Genomic DNA, 23,534 nt, shown 5'->3' with positions numbered 1-23,534 from the left:
CAAGCACAGCCTCCTTTTACTTTTCCTCCACATCGTTTACAGTATGAATTTTATTTTGCCAATTTGTAGAAAGATTCTAGATGAGAATTGACTTTTAACAAAGCTGAAAATGAAATTGGTAGAAAGATTCAAGATGAGAATTCACTTTTAACAAAGCTGACAATGTACAGCAATACTTTGCTCAAAGAAAGGGTAGGAGATTGTGTGTCTAGCTATTGCTTTTCAAGGTTACAAACTTGGTAACACCCAAACAAGCTATTGCATATCATATATAACAAAAGTAGACAACTATAACAAGAGCTTTGAAAAACCAATCCACAAACACTGTATAAGAGAACAAACGATGCAACAACAAGAACTAAAAATCTAGGGGAGATATTTCTAAACACGCAACAAACGTTAACCCAACAAGTAATATACATGATTTTTGGATTTCCTTTCATGCATTCGACTAAAACATACTATTTTATTGATACAATAATCTGAAGGAACACATGTCTGTACTTTAAAAATAAGAAGACTAAAAAAAACTCGATGCACATTGACTGCAGTAGCTAAACCATCACTTACAGACTATTAACATCACATGACCTCCAAAACTAGAAAATGTCTCATTGGCAGATATGGCAGCATCATAGAACCAACAGCTCTATGCATAAGAAACAAAAAAATAAAACATAATACGCTATGTACATTACAGCAAAAACAAAGATCGAAGTACCTGCTGTAGAAAACAGTTCTACTACATGTACCCTTCCTCCGCAAACAGAACACAAGATTAGGAAGCCATAAAAGTTTGCAAGATGCATATGATACAAGTATCCAACAATATTGGACATTAAAATAACAAAGACTAGACTCAGACTTCAACGCAAAAACAACAAACAAGCTGGCCAGACTTTGAAAATATTGTTCTAGACTTCACAATCAAACAACAACAAACAAGCATAGATCACATATCAAAATCAATGACAAATACAACGGGAAACAAAAATTATACAATAATAGTACGAGAGTAAACACAAAAACTATATGCACAAAACAGCTTGTTCTCACTCCACTGTCAATTTCAGCTATGATCAGCATTGTACTTAGCAACTCTTTACCTTCAGTTCATCTAAAATATTGGTTATCAATCACCTATGAGGTATATATGGGTACAAAATTTGAAGGGGCTTCCCCAGGGGGCAGTTCTGCACATTCTGGTATTTATTTGATTGTTGCTGCCTGCAAAATATGGAGCATAATTTCATGATACAGTTTCCTCTCTTACTGAAGGCTTGACTGTTTAATGCTATACAGTCATTTAGGCAGCACAAAGCACCATGTCTCTCTTGGTAGGGAAAGTGTCATGATGTCTCTTGTAAGATCAAAATTGTTCCCTTATTACAATCATTCTCACTTGTGCTATGAAAACTATGATAGTCTCACTCTTTCTCTGATAAAGGCACTTAATGCTGCAAGGTAAAGCAAGAGACTCCATGTTGTAAGCAACATTCAAAAATGTATGAGTTTTCTGTTGTGAGTCCTGTGTACAAATTGTTCTCTGCACCTGTAGTTTTCTGTTGTTAGTCCTGTGTATAAATTGTTCTCTGCACCTGTAGTCCATGCAATGCTATCCTCGCCCTGGTAGCCATTCCATCCAAGCTTTTCCCCCATAAGGCAAAAAATAGCCTTTTAATGTTGTCGATATAGTCCATGCTTCAGGAGCTGCTGGTGCTCCTTCCTGAGAAGCTACCTCAATAACTGCATCTGCAAGGTCCGTTATAAAGGTTTCTTCACATCCCAAGGCAGGCACACGTCCCCAGTTTGTAATGCCTGATTCAATTGCCAATTCTTTATACTCCACATCGATTTCCTCCAAGGTCTCAATGTGTTCACTGACAAAACTTTATCATCACCAAAGAAGCAGCATGAATTCAGTGTTAAAATGATGGTCATATGTTGAGGCGATAACATTGTGTTGAATACGAGAACACTAACCTGATGGGAACAGCTACAAGACTTTTTACGCCTCTCCGGCCCAAAGCTTTTATTGTATCATCAGTATAAGGCTTCAACCACTCTGCAGGTCCAACTCGGCTCTGCAATAGCACAGCTTACCTTCAAACAGTTGCACAATAGACTATCACTGTAGAGCTAAATGCAAGTATGAATTTACAGGATACTGTACCTGGTAGGCAAGGGTGTATTCATTCTGTACCCCTCTTTGTCTGAGTTCTGTCATGATGAGTCTTACACATTTTTCCATCTCATCCTTGTAAGGATCACCAGCCTCATCCACATAATTACGTGGCACTCCATGAGCACTAAAAAATATGACTACCTATGCATACCAAAGGACTCAGAAGCTTTTAAAAGTGTTGAAACTTGATGATAAACACTTTAGGCACATAATTCTTAGTTTTCAACAGGTGTGTTTGTGTTTTATGTTTCAACAGTCGTCTGTGTCCATGCATAGGCACAGCTGCAGAGCTAGGCACTTTGATCTGCAATTACATTTAACTGAGACATTTGAATGTTCCACCTGAGCCTCACTTAAGCCAGGTATGATAAATATGATTATTGCGACATGCAATAGAACCCAGTTAAAGCAGACTGAGACTTTGCACTACAGGGGATGTAGAGACCTTTTTCTGAAACACTAAATGCAAATATGATGGCAAAACTGCATCAGGTAATCATCACTATCTGTAGTTTCTACAAGCAAATGTAACTGACAGAAAGGAGGCAACTATATATTATGACTGCAATTTTTGCAATGTTAGAGAAGAATATATGCAAACCTGGCCTGAAAATAAAGGTAATTTACATAATACTGTGTGCTATAGACAGTGCTTACAACATGTTCACTATCACACATCTCCACCTGCACAGCACACAAACCTTTATACCTCATTTGGATGTTCAAATGTATTGAGCTCCGTATTTATTAATTTCGACATGGCTTTTATGTAACCTTCCCTTTGATACCAAGATGGAATGACAATGTGCTGCATATTTGCAAGATAATTGTCCTTTCTGCAGAGATAAGAGAGTCAGATACAAGGAACAGCATCAGATATGTTAATCATCTGAAAGCGATTGCCTGTTTAAGGAAACTTGACCTGAATATTTCTTCTAAAAGCCGTAAACTTGAACCACTTGTGGAGATGGAGAATTGTGGGTACAGAGGAAGAAGAACAAGTTTTGTGATCTGATCCTTTTTAATCTGGAATGCGAAAAGCTTCCCATCTCAGAACTTCTATCAACATGCCAGTAATCTAAAGCAGTTTTCATTGAAAATGCTGCAATTTATATTAAGAAGTACCAGAACACTACAATGCTTAACAGTACCTCCTGGATAGCTTCTTCTGTAAAGGGGTGCCAATATCGCATGCCAATGTAAACCTTTGCTGGAAAATTCTTTCTCTGAAGGGCATCCATTAAAGACTCGGCCTATTTGTCAGTTAAAAACAGGTACATGTTAAAACAGTGGAAAACAAAAAATCTGCAGATTTTCCATGTCATCTATAATGCCAACTTCACTATGAAAAGTTAACAAAGAAACAACTAAACAAACTGGGAGCGGGATATTACACTTGTGTAGATCCATACTTGCCTATACATCAGAATGAACTGCCTTGACTTGTTTCTCCCAATATTTAGTTCACAAAAAGTAAAACCTAAGGAGTTGGTACAAACCCCCACTAAGAAAACACACTAGCTTAAGCAGCATATCGGTAAATTTGGCACGTAAATCACAATATTTAATTGTATTGGCATGGAAACAGATTAAATGCCAGCATTTGGAAGCATAAATGTTTCAAGGCAAAGCGAATTTCTTTGAAACCAAATCCTCTATTAGAAGAGCTGCTGATGCTAGGCTTACATCAAGATCTGCAGCCCTTGCTATCCTCAAGAGACAGTGTGCCCAGATCCAGCTCAGAGAGCCGAGGATGAAGTTCTGGCTTGTTGATATACTCGTCATCTCAGCCCTGATGTATATGCAACTGCTTTTTGAGGTCCTGATCTTCAGTGGATCAGAGAGGATGGAGAAGCCACAGTTTTTGATGATCTTCAGAATAATATGCAGCAAATCCTCAGTACTGGATGAGATTGTGCGAGCAGCTCAGAGCTGGCAGCTTCCCCCATAGTGGTTGAGGCTCTCTTCTAGATAGTCACATATATCCACAGACTACACTAGACAGGTACCCCTATTGAGCCACTAATATTAGGATTTGCACTAACATATAATTATTGTGCATTAATTCCTAATTAGTTCTCCTTAAAACAGCCCAAAAAGTATCTTTTGCTGAATTACCAAAAATGGCAAATTTTTGAACACTAGGAAAAATGCACCAAAATCCTTTATACATAAGAGTCTATGCTTGTGCATCATTTCATCCCTGATAATTATCACTCTCAGCCATCAGCAATCAACCTCTCCGCCTCACAACTGCACACCCCATCCCAAAGGACATCGCCATCAGTGGTGGACCTTCATCAGCTGCTGCCCACCTGTCCACAACCTCTTCGACTGCTCCTCTCAGCCAGGCGACCTGTCTACCACCTAGAAAACTCATCTACACTGCTGCCACATCTGTGTTCCAGCCTCCTGGTGGCCGTATAATACAGATTGTGCGCGTTCCATCAGACTAGACGGTTCACACCCGGCAGACGGAATACAACTATCCATGCACTATCTATATATTCTGCATATATGCACACATTGTTAAGAAGACTGCTAGGGTTTGCACTGAGGACACACAGAGTGTACAACCACGACAGAAACACAAAGATAGACACAGACACAGAGGGCAAAACTCAAAACTCAAAACTCAAAACTCAAACCCTAAACGCAAAACTCAAAACTCAAACACAAAAACTCAAACACAAACAGAAGAAGGGAGAGAGAGAACACAACTCTGAAGTGAATGAATGTTGTAAATGAATGTAAGAGTGTACAATGTGCTCAAGGGCAGAGCAATGTCGGAGTGTGACGTCCACCGAAGACAGATCCCAAGTCTGTGACCACCAGTCGGAGTGTAGGAGTGCTGAATAGTGAATGGCGGCAGGCTGGTCACCAAAACGCAGCAGTCTGGAGGCTGGAAACTGGTAAACACAGCAGTGTACCACTGATCAGGGGCTGGAAACTGTGCACAGTCTGCTGTAAACAGCTAGCTGAAACAGTGTCTGAGAGTGTCAGGGCTTGCAATGCTGACAATGTAGCCTGGCTAACCTTGGAGATGATGGACAGCAGGTTGAACAGCAATTTGGAGCAGTCGCCAGCAGCTGAGAGCTATCGCCTACAACAATGGACAGGCTGAAGATGATGTGGCCGCAGTGGATAATGGCTGGACAACAGATGGAGGCGGGCTACGGACTGGAAATTGGGCACCAACAGCAGCAGAGGGTGTGTGGGCTGGTGTAACCTGCAAACAAGGATGATTGCTGAATGGGGGCAGCCTGTCTATTTATAGATGTGGAAGGGCGCCCCAAAAATTAGGGTTTCCACTAAACTTTCTCGAACCACTCCCCGTTTTAGGGTTTCCACTGAACTCTCTCGTACTGCTTTCCGTTTTAGCCTTTTACTCTAAAAGAGCATTTTTAGTGTATTTTGGGGCTGTTTAAGAGACTAATCAGCAAGTAATTCATATTTTAGCTCAACACCCCCTCTCAGGCCCAAAACTGAGCCGAAAGGTTAGGCCAACCATGGTAATGTTTATGTACCCCAAGGCGTCCCACCCCAAAGCAGTCAAGGCATCGGACAAAGGATGCACGTCGGCTGCCCAGTGGCCTTCCAAGACTACAGAGGCGATGGTTATCTTACCAAGGGAATCCAAGTGGTCACCCCACATAGGACAAGGCATCGGACAAAGGGTGCACGTCGACTGCCCAATGGCTTACCAAGTTCTACAAAGGCAGATGGAACCACATTGAACTTTGTGTGTGTGTGTGTATGTGTGTGTGTGTGTGTGTGTGTGTGTGTGTGTGTGTGTGTGTGTGTGTTTTTGAATAAGTGTGGTAAATTTTATGGAATGCGCTTGAGTAATAGTGACCCAGAAGACGAGAGTAGGGAGGGTACACCCAACACATCACAAAACAGTACAAGCTGACCCATCCACTCAGGGTGTCGATGACGAGAAAAAGTAGGTGATGAGGTATCCATGTGATGATGAAGGATGGTGGTGTGGTAACAACAACCGCCAGTGGAAACAGCTTAGGATTCGCTCAAGTGGTACTCTGCACAATGAGATACAAAGTATGCTACATGCTGAAGAATGCTCATGCAATAGGTGCCACTTGGACAATGTCTCTCATGGGAAAATTGTTCACTTGCCCAAGCGCCCTAGTACAAAGATGATAAAATCATGCAATGCAAAGGATAAGGTACAACAGGGGGGAGAAGCCGATGTCGAAGACAAAGTACTGAAGCCTGTAGAATACCAAGAAGGGTAGAAACCCCTCTCAACCTGGATGTAGATCCCGAAGAAGGAAGAGGAGCCTCATGTCGGTCTTCGTGTGGTGCCAAGAACCATAAGGAATGAAGAGGAGGAGGAAGCATTCCAGCTTGAAGAGCTAGGTAGAAGTCACCATCATGACAGCATCAAGAGAGATGTTGCACGATCCGCCTCGAAAGGGGAAGCCTCCATGCTGGTAGAAGAGCAAAACTCCAAGGATGATGAAACCATGAAGGAACAGTGCACATCCGAAGTCTCCAACCCAGGTAGGACTGGGCAAACCTGCATGTTAGCCCTACGCTGAAAACAAAACCTGCAAAGGAGATCAAAGTCTGCAATCACAGAGGTCAGTAGTAAGATGCTCCAAAAAACAAAACTAAACTAAAATGAAAAGCTAACTAAAGGAACAAGTGCAAAGATGCAAATGTGTATATGTATGTGAGTAAATGCAGCAGAAGACTTAATGTAAAGACAAAAATCCTATGGGCCCGACTCTAAGAGTGCGAAAAATGAATACTAGACTGACCTAGGATATCCGAAAGGACCTAGATGACCACCATCGTGTACGTCCAGTAGCAGGGCTCTGCTAAGGGAATGTCTGACGAGATGGGGAGGAAGGTGAGATAGATGCATGAAGTCCAACGGAATCAGAACCTGCAGACCAATCAACCAATCCTTCAGGAGTAGAGAAGGATGGCCGCTGAGGCTGTCCGGGTGCCATATGTCCAGTAGTCGCTGTGGGGGCTGGAGGAGCAGATGGGGCAACAGCGGAAGGCGTAGCCCCATTGGACTGTGAAGTCGCAGCGATCTGCTAAGGCTTTTTAGGTGGAAGACCTTGGGCCTTGGAGCGACACTCCTCGTCCACATGGCCTGCTCTCTGGCAGTGTGTGCAAAACCGGTTTTTCTTAGGGAATTGCTGCCCAATAGGTCTTGATACTTTGGTTCCATCGGAGGAAGAGGAGTCACCCTTTGATTGGCTTACCTTCGCATCTAGCGAGTTCTTGCCACTGGTGGTTTTCCCTCTCAAAGAAGAAGCAACCAACCCCTTCTACTCTAAATAAGGCTGTGATGAGGATTTCTTGTGGACTTGATTATGCAGCCTTGTGTAACACAAGAACTGGCACTCAAACTCATAAAAGGTTGGCAATCGAGGTTGGGAGATAATGTATTGAATGAAATTGAAGTATTTTGCGTACAACTTATTCAAGAAGAATGTAACCTGATCGTCATCTGACTTTGGAGAGCCAGTAGTGGCGAACTCGGCAAGTAACTGCCTATAGTCAGTCAACTTGACTTTCAGATCATCCCCTTCCTTAAGACAGAACTCTTGAAGCTCAAAGTCAAGATTGATACGCGGAGTACGATCATGAGCCGCATAGAGGTCAAGAAGGTGACTCCAACGCTCTGACGCGAGCAGGAAGTGCTGCAATTGAGAGTGAAACTCAGGAAGCAATCCCTACATCAGCTCAACATTGGTTGTAGCATTGCAGACTCTCCATTGACGGATGTAATCAGGGTGAGCTAGTCGAGGGTCCGACATAGGCTCTAGACCAATGACGAGGTCTCAAAGACCCTGAGACTCAAGCACTTGTTGCATAAAATTCGACCAAGTAGTGAAATTTAACCCATTAAAACGTGTCTTATCCGTGAAGGCATTCTTGGCCGTTGCAACAGGAGTGGTAGTTCTCGGAGATAGATAGTATAAAAAAGTGTAGTGGGGTAGGATAGGGGAGTGGAGTACACTTGGAAATGAGTCCCAGAGTGCCCACCAGGCATGCGAGTAGTGTGCAAGGTGGATCCATAGGTAGAGATGGGCTGACTAGACACGGGCATGGTAGCCACATGAGGAACCCAAGGAGGTGGGATGGGAACATGGGGAGCAGAAGATGGGAAATAGTGTGGACAGGAAAAGAAAAGGATTGGGCAGCTAAGGGATGAGGAATGTGGGGTTTCAAGGCTATAGACAATAGTAGATGCCAAAGGGGGGAAGCAAACAGCAAGTAGGGAGAGTGATCAGCTGAGAAAGAGGACAGAGAGCAAACAAAACAGGGCAAAATCTGCACACAGCAAGGCAAAATGAACAGTGTGTAACGAAACTAGGTAAGTTAGCCTGCCTGTCCCAAAACAGAGAGAAAAACATTTCCGTTTCGGGCAACTATCCCTACACCAATAGAGCCCTCTCCATCCACATCCACGTCTACACCTCCAACTATTGTGTCAGCTAAGCCTAGTCTACATCTAGCTCTTCATACACCTGCAAAGTCTTGGACTTCATCGTCCCCTCTTAGAAACACATTCCCTCAGTAAAACCAACAAACCATGTACAATTTGGAAATCCTTATGTTGGGAATAAAGGCCTCGTGTTTAAATGTGCTCGGGTGTGAACACACCCTTAGCACTTGTACACACATATATCTATCTAAAAACCTAAAGGTACACACTCGTCATTGTACCAAAAAACATGCTCACTCTCTGCTTTGCTCTGTCTCACTCTCTTTGTCTCTCCATGCGCAACGAACACCTATTGTCTCGATCTTCGTGCCTAACCCGTCTCTACAAACTAGTATCAGAGCTGGCAAGAGACAACTCAAGTGTTGCAAGAGTTCTAGGTGGACTCAACGAGCAAGAGTTGTCACAGTTGAGCAGTCAATTAAGGCAGGCAGGATCACAGCAGGTCCAACAGGTGACAACACGTCCAGCGTGGACCAGTGGGCGTGACGGGCAGTAGCGGGGCTCACAGATGGGACTAGCAGGCAGCACAAGCGACGTCCGCAAGTGACGTTTGCAGGGAGCAACGACCAGGCCTGAAGACACGCTGCAGGCAACCCCAGACGACACACTGCAAACAGACGACTAGGACCATGCCAAAAAATTTGGGGCTTTCCCATATTTGGGGAATGTGATGCAAGACAAACAAATTTGTCTAAGAAATTGTAGGAATTTGTGACATTTTGTTGCAGACATTTGGGGCTTTTCATGTACATGCACAAATTGGACTGAAATTTACCCAATTTTTCAACATTGATGCACATTGGACCCCATGCAATTTGGGTAAAATCTGTGCAGCATTTGGTCATTTTATATACATGCAGGTTGAATTCCAAGCAATTTGGACATCAATACTCGGTAACTTTTGGGGGTTTTACTGAAATTGCTCTATTTTGGCAAAATTGGCCTATTCTATGCATGACAGAGAAAATGCAGATGTGTGGTTGATGCTTTGAGCACAAAAATTTTGGGGCTTTTGACCATTCGTGTCAAATTTTATGCCCATGGATACATGTACAACAGAAATTGCAGCTAAATTTTGGGATTTCTTATGTAATGTGATGTATATGCCCTTGGAACAGCTGTAATCAGTTGTGGAATGCTGTAGCACATGGTTTGGTGCTTCTGAAAATTTAATTACAGATCTAAAATCTGTGCTTCTACATGGTCATTTATTGTTGGTTGGTACTTGTTTGTACCTTGGTCACTTGGGTGACAGTTTGGGCCTGCATTTGCTGGTTTTTTTTTTTGTCACATTTGGGCTGAAAATCATGGCTGGCGGCAATGACAGCAATAATCTGATGCACATAAAGAAGCTTGAAGGAGCACATAACTTTGCAGTTTGGCAAAAACAGTGCTACAATATCCTGTTGCAAAAGAAGCACGCAAAGCCAATTAAAACCGAAGGCGTAAAGCCCGCAGACATTGAGCTATCGATTTCTAATGCCTTGCTCTTTAACATTGAAGGTTTGGATTCTACATATGCTATTTGGACTAGACTAGAAGAACTATATACACAGAAGAGTGCTGCAAGCAAAGAGTATTGACTGAAAACGCTTATGGATTTGCGTATGAAAGAGAGTACAGCAATGTCTACTCACTTGAGTGAGTTTAACTCCATTTTCAGCCAGCTGGTTGCCTTGAAGTTCATGATTGATGAAGAATTTAAAGCTACCTTCTTGCTTTGCACTCTACCATAGAGTTGGGATACATTCAGGACTGCTATGAGAAATTCTAATGTGATCCTTTTGTATGCTGATGTAGAGAGTGCTCTACTCATGGAAAAAATGAATCGGCAAAACAATGCATCCAGTAAGTCTTCCAGTGCTTTGCATACTAGGGGCAAATCACAGCAGAATGCAAATATGATAGCAAGGGACGCATTAAATCACGTGGCAAAGTTGTTGAATGCCATCATTGTGGCAAGAAGGGTCACTTTAAACGTGACTACTACAAATGGAAGAAAGAGAAAGGAAAGGGCAAGAAGACAGATGATAGCAAGGAAGAGAAGAAGGACAGTCAGCCTAAGAAGAGCAGTGTCAAAATTAAACAAGTGAATGTAGTCACTCATGACAGTGATAGTGGGAGTGACGTACTCTTTGTCTCTTCACACTTTGGTGCACATGCTTTACTTGCAGATACAAATGATGACATGCATACCTAGATTCTTGATTCAGGTGCTTCCTTTCATGTCACCCCTCATCGTGAGTGGTTCTCTGACTATACAGGGGGTCGACATGGTGTTGTCCATCTTGGGGACAACTATGCATGTGAGATTGCAGGTATTGGCAGTGTGTAGTTACAGTTTCAGCATGGCTCTATCTTTACACTTCAGCATGTACGGCATGTATCTCAGCTCAAGAAGAGCTTGATTAGCACAGGGCAACTAGATGATGATGGTTTTCATACCACCTTTGGTGATGGAAAATGGAAGATCTGTAAGGGGTCTAGAGTGATTGCCAGAGGTTGCAAGAGTGATACTTTGCATCCACTTCATGTATCTAGTGTGCGTGACCATGTTGTTGCCGTGACCGAGCAGCAAAGCGTTTCTTTGTGGCATGGCTGGTTGGGACACATAAGTCAAACAAGAATGAAAGTGCTTTCTCATTTGGGTTACTTGCCTTGTCTTCGTTATGTTGATTTCATTGTGATCATTATATTTATGGTAAACATGCACAGACGTCTCATAGAAAGTCTCTTCTTTGAAATCTTCTCCTCTAGAGTTAGTACATTCAGATGTATGTTAGATGCTAGGATTATCTTTAGGGGGAAAGAAATATGTTGTCACCTTTGTTGATGATGCTACAAGAAAGGTATGGGTTTATCCTATTTGTAGCAAGGATGAAATGCTTGACAATTTAAAAAATTCTTGGAATTGGCTGAAAATCAGACAGATAAGACACTTAAGTGTCTTCGCTCTGACAATGGTGGGGAATATGTGTCCAAGGCCTTTCAGGCATACTTTGACAACAAAGGGATAAAGAGGGAGCTCACTGCTCCTCATAATCCGCCCCAAAATGAAGTTGCAGAGCGTATGAATCACACCATATAGGATAAGGTCTGTACGATGCTGTCTCATGCTGCATTATCCCATAGTTTTTAGGCAGAGCCTGTTATGACAGCCATTCACTAAATTAATCGTCACCAAACAGGTCTTTGGGAGGGGAGTTCCCCAAGAAGCGTGGTCGGGCAAGCCACCTTCATATGCTCACTTGAAAGTGTTTGGCTGCGAGGCTTTTGTGCACATTCGTAAAGAAAAACACAGCAAACTTGAGCCAAAGTCCTATAAATGCATTTTCCTAGGATATGGTGACGAGGGTGAAATGCGGTATAGATTGTGGGATCCCGAGAAAGGAAAGTAGTACGCAGCAATGATGTTATTTTCCGAGAAGATCGCATGCATAAACAGCCCGAAAAGACTCAGGAGGTCCGTAGGGTTGTATTCCGGGAAGAAATACATTTTGGACAGCAAAATGTGCCCGCTGTACAGCAGCAAATACCTGCTGTAAATGAACCTGTAAATGCAGAAAATAATGCTGGAAATTATCAGCCAGCTATTGCCCACGATAATGAGCCACATGATGTGCAAGAACAACTAGGACAGCAAGCTATTAATGCTGATTTGTAGGCTGAAATGCCGGGACAGCATGTTGAAAATGAAAATTTGCAGGAACAGCCAGCAAACAATGGTCATTGGGTTAGGAGATCATCTAGGGCTACTAGACAACCTGACAGATTTGTTCCTGGTGCAAATTACGTGGCTGATTATGTCATGTTGACAAACTGTGGTGAACCGTCTTGCTTCAAGAAAGCAATGGACAAACAGGACAACAAGAAAGTTATAAAGCCATGTTGTCAGAAATGGAATCTCTTGAGAAAAATGGCACTTGGGACTTGGTGCAGCTGCCTAAAGGGCGCAAAACACTTCCATGCAAATGGGTTTACAAGATGAAGGTCACTTCTGGTTCCTCACTAAAGTACAAAGCAAGATTGGTTACAAAAGGGTACAAACAGGAGCATGGAATTGACTTTGATGAGATTTTCTCTCCTATAGTCAAGATGACTACATTGAGAACCATTTTGGGCTTGGTTGCATTTGAAGATATGGAACTCATACAAATGGATGTAAAGACTGCATTTTTACATGGTGATCTGCATGAAAACATATATATGCAACAACCTGAAGGGTTTGTTAAAAAAGGAAAAGAGAAGATGGTATGTAAACTCAAACTCAAAAGGAGTTTGTATGGGCTGAAACAAGCACCCAGAGAATGGTATCATAAGTTTGATACATTTATGCAGTCTCAAGGTTTCCATAGATGTCAAGTGGATCACTGCTTATACACCAAGAAGGCAGCAGATGGCAACCTGATTATCTTGGTTTTGTATATAGATGACATGCTGATTGCTGGCAGGGATACTCGTGCCTTAGACTCATTGAAGCAAAGTCTTCATGGAAGCTTTGACATGAAGGATCTTGGTGATGCAAATCACATTCTTGGCATGCAAATACTCATAGAGATAGATCAAAAGGCTTACTCTATCTATCTCAACAGGAGTATATCTCCAAGCTTTTGCAGCGTTTCAATATGGAGAGGGGGAAACAATTGGGGTTCCATTGCCTCCATATGTGAAACTCAGTGCAGAGGACAACCCTACATCTAATGATGAGAAGGCTGAAATGACCAAGATACCATATGCTTCAACTATTGGCAGTTTGATTTATGCTATGGTTGCTACACGTCCTGACATTGCCTTTGCAGTGGGAGTGGTTAGCAGATACATGGCAACCCTTGGCAAGAAGCATTGGGATGCAGTGAAAGGTATTATGAGATACCTCAAAGGCACAAAGGAGTTGTGCATCTGCTTTGGAAAGCAAAAGGCATCTGTTGTTGGCTTTACGGATGCAGAATGCTGGTCATGAGGACTACAGAAAGTCCACTTTTAGGTATGTGTTTACTTTCACAAGAGGAGCAGTCTCTTGGATCTCCAAGCTACAAAAGTGTGTTGCATTGTCTACTACAGAGGCAGAGTATGTGGCTGCCACTGAGGCATGCAAGGAGGCTTTATGGCTTTCACGTTTGGTGGGAGAGCTTGGCATCACAGAGTTACATATTCTCCATTGTGATAGTCAGAGTGCTATCATGCTAGCACGAAATCCTGTCTTTTATGCAAAGACAAAGTACATACAGGTGAAGTACCACTTCATTAGAGATGTACTTGACAGCAAGAGCATTGAGCTTGTCAAAGTGCATACAGATGATAATCCTGCAGACCTTCTCACAAAGGGTCTTCCAGCAAAGCAGTTTGCTCATTGCCGATAGATGATGGGAGTTGGATAGATATATGTATTTCAGCTTGACTTAGCTGATTCTTTTCTCCTCTTAAGGCACATTGTCTTTAGGTGGGAGGTTGTTGGGAATAAAGGCCTCGTGCCTTTAAATGTGCTCGCGCATGAACATGCCCTTACCACTTGTACTTGCACATATATATCTATCTAAAAACCTAAGGGTACACACTCGTCATTGTATCAACAAACGTGCTAACTCTCTGCTCTGCTCTCTCTCACTCTCTTTGTCTCTCTACACGCAACAAACACCAACTGTCTTGATCTTCGTGCCTAACCTGTCCCTACACCTTCCACTAAATTCCATCTTAGAGGGTCCAAGACGATCTGCTAGTCTCACACACCTATCGCTTTATTTGCATCTATCTTCATGACAAATTACATAGTGTATTCCAAGCTGAAAATTTGACAAGAGGCCCGTGCAAATGAGACTTGCACATGTGAGGTGCAAGTCAATTATTTCACAATGTGGAATCCAAGACCCCAAGTTATCAATTAATGCCAAAGGAAAATTTTGTAATAAGTTATGCCCAGCGCGGGTACTAGGTGGTACCTAGTGTCAGATTTTGACCTAGACCAATTTGTTGGCCACTAATGTCAGTGTAATTAATGCCGATTTACTACTCAGGGATACTTGGAAGACAAATTAGCCTAGCCAATTTAACTATTGGATGGTGAAATTAATTTTATGAGTACTAGATTGATTATTAAATTATAATAATATTCTGAAAATTAATTTAATAAGCTAGATAACACTAGAAAATGGGATTTAAGGCTGTCACTTGGCAAAACTTGCCCTTGCAAGTGGAAAAAACGTTTTTGGGGGCTAGTGGAAGTCTATTCTAGCCATTGTAAGAGAGGACAAGGCTAATAGAGAGCAAGGAAATGCTACTAATGTGATTTGCAGCCACTAGGAACTAGTCCTACAATAGGTGATAGCAGTTTGGAGCCCTCCAGGTGTAGGTGATAGCAGCCCAAGGTTCTTTTGGAATCTCACTTATACTCCATCTATTTGTAATAAAAGCTAAAGCAACACTGCAAGGGGCACCAATTTTAAGGCCAACAAGCTATCTATTGTCCAAGTTTAAAGTAGTAAAGTGTGCACTTTCAGTTTATGTGAATTTTATACTTGCTATAATTCTTGATTAATCAGGTCATTACCACTCTCTCCAAGAAGGAAGGCTAGTTTCACCTCTCATCACATGATCAACAATAAAAGCCTATACAATTCTATGTAGCCTCTACAAGAACCCATCAGCATCAGTGGCGTTGACAATACAAAAAGCCTTGCTAAGGGAACATATACTATTTCCTTTGTTGTGCAAATGGTGAAGCCAAAAAGCTTTCTGTGTTGACACTTGTATGTTTCAAAGATTAAGAGGAATCTGCTACCAGTTGCTTCTGTAACTGATCTTGGCCATGAAGTGAGATTCACAGAGACATGCAAAAATTCTCCAATGTCATAAGCTTGGTGGTACATAAGAAAGAAAGACAACTTGTATAAGCTAAATGCTCTTACAACCACCATTGCAGTACAAATGAAAGAACAATTTGAAGCTTGTGTGATATGTAAGCAAAGAAAGGCATTTCCACAAGAAAGAAAGAACATGGCAAAGGCTCCTCTAGAGTTGATACATGATGAATTTTAATATAAGAAGTCTATACAAGCCTCGCAGGGATCTTTCTATTATTAGCAATTTTGTCAGCTCATGTGTGAGTTTATGCATGCCTAAGGCTGGACACATTGCCTTTTATTTAGGTATTATTTCAGTGATTTTTATGTGCCATTTGTGGCATTTTATGCCTTTAATACTAGCCGACCAGCTGCCATTTCAGGCAAATTTTATGTCTATTTATTCTTGGCTCCTCCTCTTCCCATTCAATCATCATCTTTCTTCAAATGGTCTTCCTATTGGAGAGAGGAGCCAGTGCCAATGCCCATACAGCCAATGACTCGTTGTACATGTCATTCTCCTATTTGGTATATGGATTCCATTTCCCAAGCACATCTCTGAGTTCTCTTCTTTTACAATGTTTTTATATTTTCTCTCTCTTGTCTTGTTTTCAACAATTTATTTCAGCACTTGTCTATGCTTCCATTGCTGCACCACTTCTAACATAGTATCAAATTGCAGGCTCTAGGTTCTTGCTATAATTTTTCTACTAATTACATGTATTTATTTTCCCTACTGATCAAGCCTGCGTTTTTCAAACCAACAACCTACATTTTCAGCCTATGATTGGATTACAGCCTGCGATTGTCCGTTTGTTGCATTAAATGCTCAATCAACCTGTGTTTTTGGTTTGTCTACCCCTAACCATGGCTCGGTGACTGCTTGTACAGGCAGTTTTTGTTGTTTCTCGCAGTTTTTGACTAGATTTTCTTCATTTTGCAATAGTTGGCCGTCATTTCTAATCGGAATTTTTGTTACATTGCACGTGAACTCTCATTTTGTGAAGTCTTTGCTACTGGTTTGGCTATATCCCCTCTCCATATACCTTCTATTCTCTATATTCTCTTCTTATCCTCTTCCAATGGCTCCTCCGTGCACTTCTACAAATGATAAGTTACATGGACTTAACTATCATTCTTCAAGTGGTCTTTCTCTTGGAGAGAGGAGCGAGTGCCGATGCCCACGCCGCCAGTGACTCACTATTGTATGCATCATTCTCATGTTTGGTATATGGATTCCATTTCTCGAGCACATCTCTAAGTCCTCTTCTTTTGCAGTGTTTTGTTTTCTTTCTCTTCTATCTTGTGTTCAACAACTTATTTCAACACTTGTCTATGCTTCCATTGCTGCATCTATCTATATTGGTCATTAACAACTACAATAGGAAGATGTGGGTGTACTTCCCATTGTGTTAAAAGTCAAGCTTTTGGCAAGTTTAAATAATGGCTGGAACTTGTTGAAAATGAAACAGGGAACATGTATAAAGAAATCCAAAATAGATGGCGATGGTAAGGTCAACTCAAAGGAGTTTAAAGACTTTTTCAAAAGCAAAAGGCATCAAACATCATCTAGCAGTGCATCATACACCTTAGCAAAACAACATTGTTAAATGTTTGCACCAACCATTCTGAACATGGCAAGGTGTATGGTTAAGAGCAAGGATTGCCTCACCAATATTGGGCCAAGGCTAATTTTACATTTTAAGTTGGAGCTACATGAAGACTCTCAAGATTAAAACACTACATAAGGCCTATCAGCAAAGGTGTGCATCTTACACCATCATCTCTTGCCTATGAGCCTCAATCTGAGTTAGATGAGGACATGAGGAGCTCTGATACTTAGTCTTTCATGTTTTGATGGAGAAGGCAGCTTCATGTAGAATATACATTTCTTTCTCAATCAATTATAGGCATGTTCACATTAGCTGAGGTTTATTTCCAGCCTTGCATTTCTTTTTCATTGACTAGAGGATGTATTCACACCTTTTTTTTGTGGCAATCAGCTCATACTATAGGTGACTGCATTTTCTTCATTATTTTATGCAGTCTAGATTTTGAGCACTCCTGCAGCAGTCGACCAGTTTATTTGCTGATTAACTATTTATAGTTGTCCCTTCAATTGGCTGATCATTCTACTTTTCAGGTTTTAGCACACTCCGACATTCAAGGACTCTCCTCCATCTTCCGATGATGCCTTCTCTCATTAGCCAGATCCAATGCCCTCACTAACATCTTGGGCTACATGCAAGGAGTGATCACTCCACCTTGTATTCAGCTTTCATTCAAAGTTCATTGTAGATTTTCTTCTTCAATTCTCTTCTTGCATTGCAGTCTTTCTCTTCCCTTCTCTTTCCATGTTTGTGTCCCTCTTCCATTGCACACACATGGTATCATCGCAAAAGTAAGGACTTGAGGTTCTACGAAGAGAAGATCACCATCAGCTTGCTGTTTGGAGCAGATCTATCGTGAAGCACATAGATTTTTTGTCTTGTTCAGGCCTTACACAAAGCATGCAGGGCATCTACAACTTCTCTTTGCAGGCTGTACCTGATTTTCCCTCCATTCCCGACAGCAAAACGCAGGAGGTTTTTATGTGTTTACAGGTCTCTTTGAAGAGTTATGGATTACAACTTAACCAGTTTGATGACTCGGATGAGAAGACCATTTAGTCTTCCTCCAATGGGTGGTCCCATCAATCAGATCATCACGAAGAGCAATGAGAAGATCGATGTTCAAGGCCGTGTTCTCACTCTGATAGACTGAGCACATCAAAACTCCCTTCTCCCCCCCCTTCTTCTCTACATGCTTCTCACAAGGCCCATACTGCAGGTCCTTGCACTGCCATGATGGCACCTTCTGTTCAAGTGCCTGCGCTTTCTTCTCTCCCCAAAGAAGGTCAACTTCATGGTGTGAACTACTCCCTTTGGTTCTACAAAGTGGAGCATATCCTGATTCCTTGACACCCTTGACTTGTGGGAGTTTGTTACTACCCCAATCCCTTGACTAGTGGAGAATCCCCAAATTGGTTCTACGATGGACCAAGCAACCATTTGCGATCCGCTCAATTCTAGAGTGCAATCTTTTCTCTTCATGAGCCTGCAGGATTCTGTTCTTGTGTATGTGCACATACTTCAAATTGCAATGGAGGTGTGGACGAAGCTCTGTTCTCTCTACCATCAGAAGACCTTTTCCCATCACATCACCCGAGGGAAAAAACTCCAAATGCTCTTTGTTGATGATTCTGCCTCTCTACACAATCACATCAACAAGGTGGAGGACACATAGGATGAACTTGCATCCCTTGGTAGGACAACCTCATTGGAGGACATGGTGATGATTCTACTTACTCAATTGCCATCTTCCAAGTATAGTATTTTCTATACCAACTTGCTTACCTCCAAGTTTCAAGAAACTCTTCTATGGGAAGAGCTAGCTCCACTTATTTTGGAGCATGAAGAGGACTCAACAAGATTGGTGCTAGTCAATCCAGCCTTACTAACACTTTTACCTTTTACTACAAGTTCATGAGGGGGGAATAAGAAGGACAAGAAGGCCAAGAACAAAACAAAGAAAAAGTTAAACATTCGAAGTCTTCCTTGAGCTCTAACACAAATTCAGAGAAGCCTAAATGCCCACACTATGGGAAGGGTACCCATCTCAACTCTCAAAAAGAAGTGCTAGAAAAAATACTCTCACCTTCATCTGGGAGCGAAGGGTGGATCTATATCGCAGCCTCCATCTATCTCTACTTTGTCACCAACTAGTATCATTGAGTCACTATTTCTTTACATTCATCAATTTAAGAAGCCTTCTCTAGTTATCTCATCTTCTAAGTAGCCTTTGCTCATCAACAACACTACATCGACTCGTATGATTCCTCCAAAAGACTTGCTACAAGATCTCTATCCATCACAGGGTATAGTCAGTGGTGGTCACTATAGGTAGCATTCCTTCAATGCCCATCAATGGTGCTGGTACCTTGCCTCTATTGTCTAACCACTCATCGAGCTTCATTTTGGAGGCCCTACATGTTCAAAACTTGGGCTTCCATCTTCTCTTGATATATGGCCTTATTAGACTCGAAACATGAGATGTCTTCACCAAGTAGGCCATCTTTGTTGAGGATTCTAGAGCCACTCTTGTGACAGGTTGGTAGGAGAGGAGGCTATATATGCTTCATTCCACCTCCTGAAGGGCCCTTCAAGGAAATTTTCCACTGTCGCACCCATCCTCGATTGTGCACCCCCGATCCCCACCATCTTCTCTAGTGATTCCCTCGTACCTCCCATCCTTTTCAAAGGGGGACGACCTCTGTGATGTGGCTATGGATTCCCTAGCCCTTTGTGTTTAGAGGGGAATTCCTAAGATCTTGAGGAGCTTCTTCAGGGATTATAATCCATTTTGGTCCTTTCTTTTATGCAACGATCTCTTTCCTTCATTATCAAGCAAGCATCCCTTGCCACTCAGCTATTGGTTCTTCATGTCTCTTTGCATGTTATGACGCCTTCAATAGTTCCTCGCATTTTGTCTCACAATTAGGTCAAAGGCTTGGCTTACCCATCCTAGCTGGAGTTTTCAGGAGTGATTTGTTCAAGGCCTCTCCGTTTCCATTGGCCTATGTTGGCCTTTCATTTGATCAGGCTTCCATTTAGAGAGGGGTCTTACACCTTGGCTAGCATTCTTCATCAATAGACTTTATCAAAATTGGCACTCTTCCTGCCACCCTCGGATTCGTATCTTCTTTGGCCTTTCGGCACATCTAAGATCTAAGAAGGGGTGTTAGCAAACATGTGTGTCTTGTACCACCACCTCTTGCTTGTAAACCTCAGTCTATCATGTGTTTTGATGGAGGAGACAACTCTATTTAGAGCATGCATTACTTTTTAATTAGTTTTAGGTGTGTCCACATTGTTTGACGTTCTTTTCCAAGCTTGCATTTCCTTTTTAGTGATTGGAGGGTGTATTCATACATGTTTTTTATCACAATCAGCTCATACTGTAGTTGATTGTATTTTCTTCATTATTTCGTGCAGTCAGCTAGATTTTTTGCACTCCTATACAATGATTGGCTAGTTTATTTGGTGATCAGCTATTTGTAGATGTCCCCATCAGTTGGCTGACCATCATGCTTTTCAAATTCAGTACACTCCAACATTCGAGGACTCTCCTCCATCTTTCAATGGTGCCCTCCATCATCAGCCTAATTCAGTGCCCTCATTAATGCCTTAGGCTATATGCAGCAACTCATTAATCCACCTTGTATTCAGCTTTCATCCAAAGTTGAATACAGATTTTCTTCTCCCATTCTCTTCTTTAATTGCATTCTTTCTCTTCCCTTCTCTCTCCGTACTCATGTTCCTTTGTCGTTGCATACATTCACAAGGTCTATACTCCTTAGGAATCATATGTTTCCCATTTTAGAACCTTTGGATATAAATGTTATGCACGTGTTCCAAATGAGAAGAGAAATACGTTTCAACCAAAAGACACTTAATGTCTCCTTGGATTACAACGATGAGTAAAAGGCTAATAAATTATATGACCAAGAGGCAAAGAAGATCATAGCAATCAATGATGTGGTATTGAGGGAGTAGTCACATGCAGTGGAGGTAAAGGAAAGCCCTTCCACTCTATCATCAAGTGATGAAGCAATCCATTATGAATCTATCTCAAGAGCTATTCCTACTCTAAAGGAGGTGAAAGTATTATCTTTGACCGATGAAGAGAAAGCTCACCAACCCGCTATCACACCATCAAAAAATTCAATACCATAATGGTGAAGCAGCTCTATGATCATAGTACTCCTATACATATGTCTCTTCAAGAAAAGGCAAATGGACCAAGATAGCCTTAAAAAATAGAGGAGCAAAGAAAGGCTTCTGTTCAAATAATCAACATGGCCTTCATGGCCAAGAATATGCAAGAAGCAAAGAAGCCAACTAACTTGGAACAAGCTCTTGCAAATCCGACGCAGGCAATCTATTGAACCTGATATTGAATGGTTAAAAATTCCACAATAAGTGATTTATATGAGCACATTGCATACGCTTTGTTGATTATAGACAAACTTGAATTGCCCTATATCACAAACTATTAGTGATCCATAACTCATAACCCAACTTGAGCCTTTGACTCATCCTAGCTACTCACATATGCAAGCCACATTGTCTTTCCAAACTCTATCGAGCCATTCAAAGTCTATAAAGGTTTCAACAAAGAATAACTTACTTGTTCCTCTGTAATCTTTCTTAAAGGTGAGCCTCCTCCAATGGCAGCATACCCTGCCTTGCTTTTAGGAGTTCTTACAACTGAAATGAACTGAGCTAAAGGTTTTTGAAAAATTTTCAAAAGCCTTGGGAGCCGAATGATATCCTGTAGAAAGGTAATGAAGTCTTACTAGCATACATACCTTTCTGTTGAAAGCTAAATGAATATGACAACTAAACATATCACAAAAAAAATTCTTACTGGATCCGCAAAGAGATTGTACAGAAATGGTTGCACATCATCAAGTGTCTCTGGTCCCCCAAGATTGAGTAATAAAATTCCCACTTTCTCCTTCACAATTCCTGAGGGCCCAATCACACTTTCCATTTCTTTTGCAGATAGAAGAGGATTAACAACAGAATCACAAGATTTCTTTTGTTCTGCCATTGTCAAATCCACACCAACCATATTTGCAAAATTGTTGTCATTGCTTTTATGACATTGAAAAGTCTCCCTTTGATTTCCTTGGGTCGCATCAATGGAGGCACATAACCTGTTATGCAGACACTATATGTCAGAGCAGTACCTCATAAGTCGCTCTGAAAAACTATGAAGGCATAAAATCAACATGCCTGAATATTGGACTTATTTTGCGGACCAAGCATCCTTGATGAGCCACCTTTGTCCTACACAATTGTCCGCTGAAAATTGTAGAGCATAAATTCCCATCTGCATGATTGAAATGGAACACATTACTGTAGACAAACATAGACATCTCTACATTCTGGAAAAAACTTAAAGAGACATAGTGAATCCTTCTTTCTCAATACAAAACTTGTTTCTTTTCAAGCTTGAGTTGAAGATCATTTGTTCGTTCAAAATCTTCTCACTATCCATCTGTGTGTTGATTGTAACAACACATACTGAATCATTGTTGTGCATAAAGAAAATTGATTCCGTTGAAGTTTGGGTTAAAGAGATCTCTCTCATTAAGGAACCGTTGGCATTTTGATCGTGTAAAGACAAAAGACTGACCTAACGATGGAAGCAGGAGGAAACAACAGTATTTTGAAACAATGGAAACAACACATACTGGATCCTTGATGTGCATAATAAAAATTGTTTCTGTGGAAGTTTGAAATTAAGATTTCTATCCGTACGTGTAGAAGCAAAAGAACGACTTACCGATGGAAGGAGGAGAAGCCAACATTTTGTGAAACAATGGAAGCTGAAGAAGGAGAAGGCCGGCGCGCAAAATTTGCTTCTGCGGGAACTGCTTCTCTCTCTCTCTCTCTCTCTCTCTCTCTCTCTCTCTCTCTGTGTGTGTGTGTTGGGTTATCAAGGCTTGACTTGCCAACTCTCCCTCGCGGGTCTCTCCCTTTCTCTCTCGAATCTCTCCGTCTCTCTGAGACACTTTGGTCGTTCAAGGTTTTACTTGCCAAGTAAGAAAACTCCCCGTTTCGATCCTCTCCTTCCCTCTCGTTGAAGGCTTGGCTTGCCAAGTGTGAAAAGTCCCGTGGTCAGGTTGGTTGACTGCGTATTGAATCACTCTTCCTGATTCCTCCGGATCCTTTTTTGCAACCCTTTTGCCCCTATGCCGTTGCAATAGTTTTTTTTTTTTTAAGAAAGGCTTGAAATTGTAAAGATGCGTCTAAGGTGTACCCAAGGTTTCCAACTCACACCTTTGTATACGCCCATATTCTCAAACCACTTGAGCTACAACCCCATTGGAACGCTGCAATAGTTAATATCTCAAATTGTATCAATTCATATGCATAATGCCAGAATCATGCAATTATGTTAACTACCATAGTCA

The 23,534-nt window shown here is 41.6% G+C and overlaps 1 protein-coding gene across 1 annotated transcript; it reads right to left on the bottom strand.

Moving 5' to 3' along the window:
• Positions 1-1,112: 1,112 nt before the first annotated feature.
• Positions 1,113-23,252, bottom strand: LOC148037047 (uncharacterized). Its single transcript, XM_087675995.1, has 10 exons — positions 22,904-23,252; positions 22,351-22,447; positions 21,980-22,271; positions 21,740-21,883; positions 3,337-3,438; positions 3,108-3,211; positions 2,895-3,021; positions 2,174-2,326; positions 1,984-2,084; positions 1,113-1,889 (listed from the first exon to the last, which is right to left on the bottom strand). The coding sequence occupies exons 1-10, from the start codon at positions 22,926-22,928 to the stop codon at positions 1,616-1,618; spliced, it is 1,419 nt and encodes a 472-aa protein (XP_087532121.1). The 5' UTR covers positions 22,929-23,252; the 3' UTR covers positions 1,113-1,615.
• Between the last annotated feature and the right edge of the window lie 282 nt (positions 23,253-23,534).

Source organism: Lygodium microphyllum, chromosome 4 (assembly GCF_053477565.2).
Source record: "Lygodium microphyllum isolate KBCC chromosome 4, Lygodium_microphyllum_v1.1.10, whole genome shotgun sequence".
Lineage (NCBI taxonomy): Eukaryota > Viridiplantae > Streptophyta > Polypodiopsida > Schizaeales > Lygodiaceae > Lygodium > Lygodium microphyllum.
Note: the sequence above shows the minus strand (reverse complement) of the source record. Positions and strands in the feature narration are given on the sequence as shown.

Excerpts from the sequence above, each read along its gene's own strand:
- LOC148037047 (XM_087675995.1), bottom strand. The coding sequence starts at position 22,928 with ATGTTGGCTTCTCCTCCTTCCATCG. Across the intron at positions 22,448-22,903 it reads GGCTTCTCCTCCTTCCATCG|ATGGGAATTTATGCTCTACA; the intron begins GTAAGTCGTTCT and ends TCAATCATGCAG. Across the intron at positions 3,212-3,336 it reads CAGAAGAAGCTATCCAGGAG|ATTAAAAAGGATCAGATCAC; the intron begins GTACTGTTAAGC and ends TTCGCATTCCAG.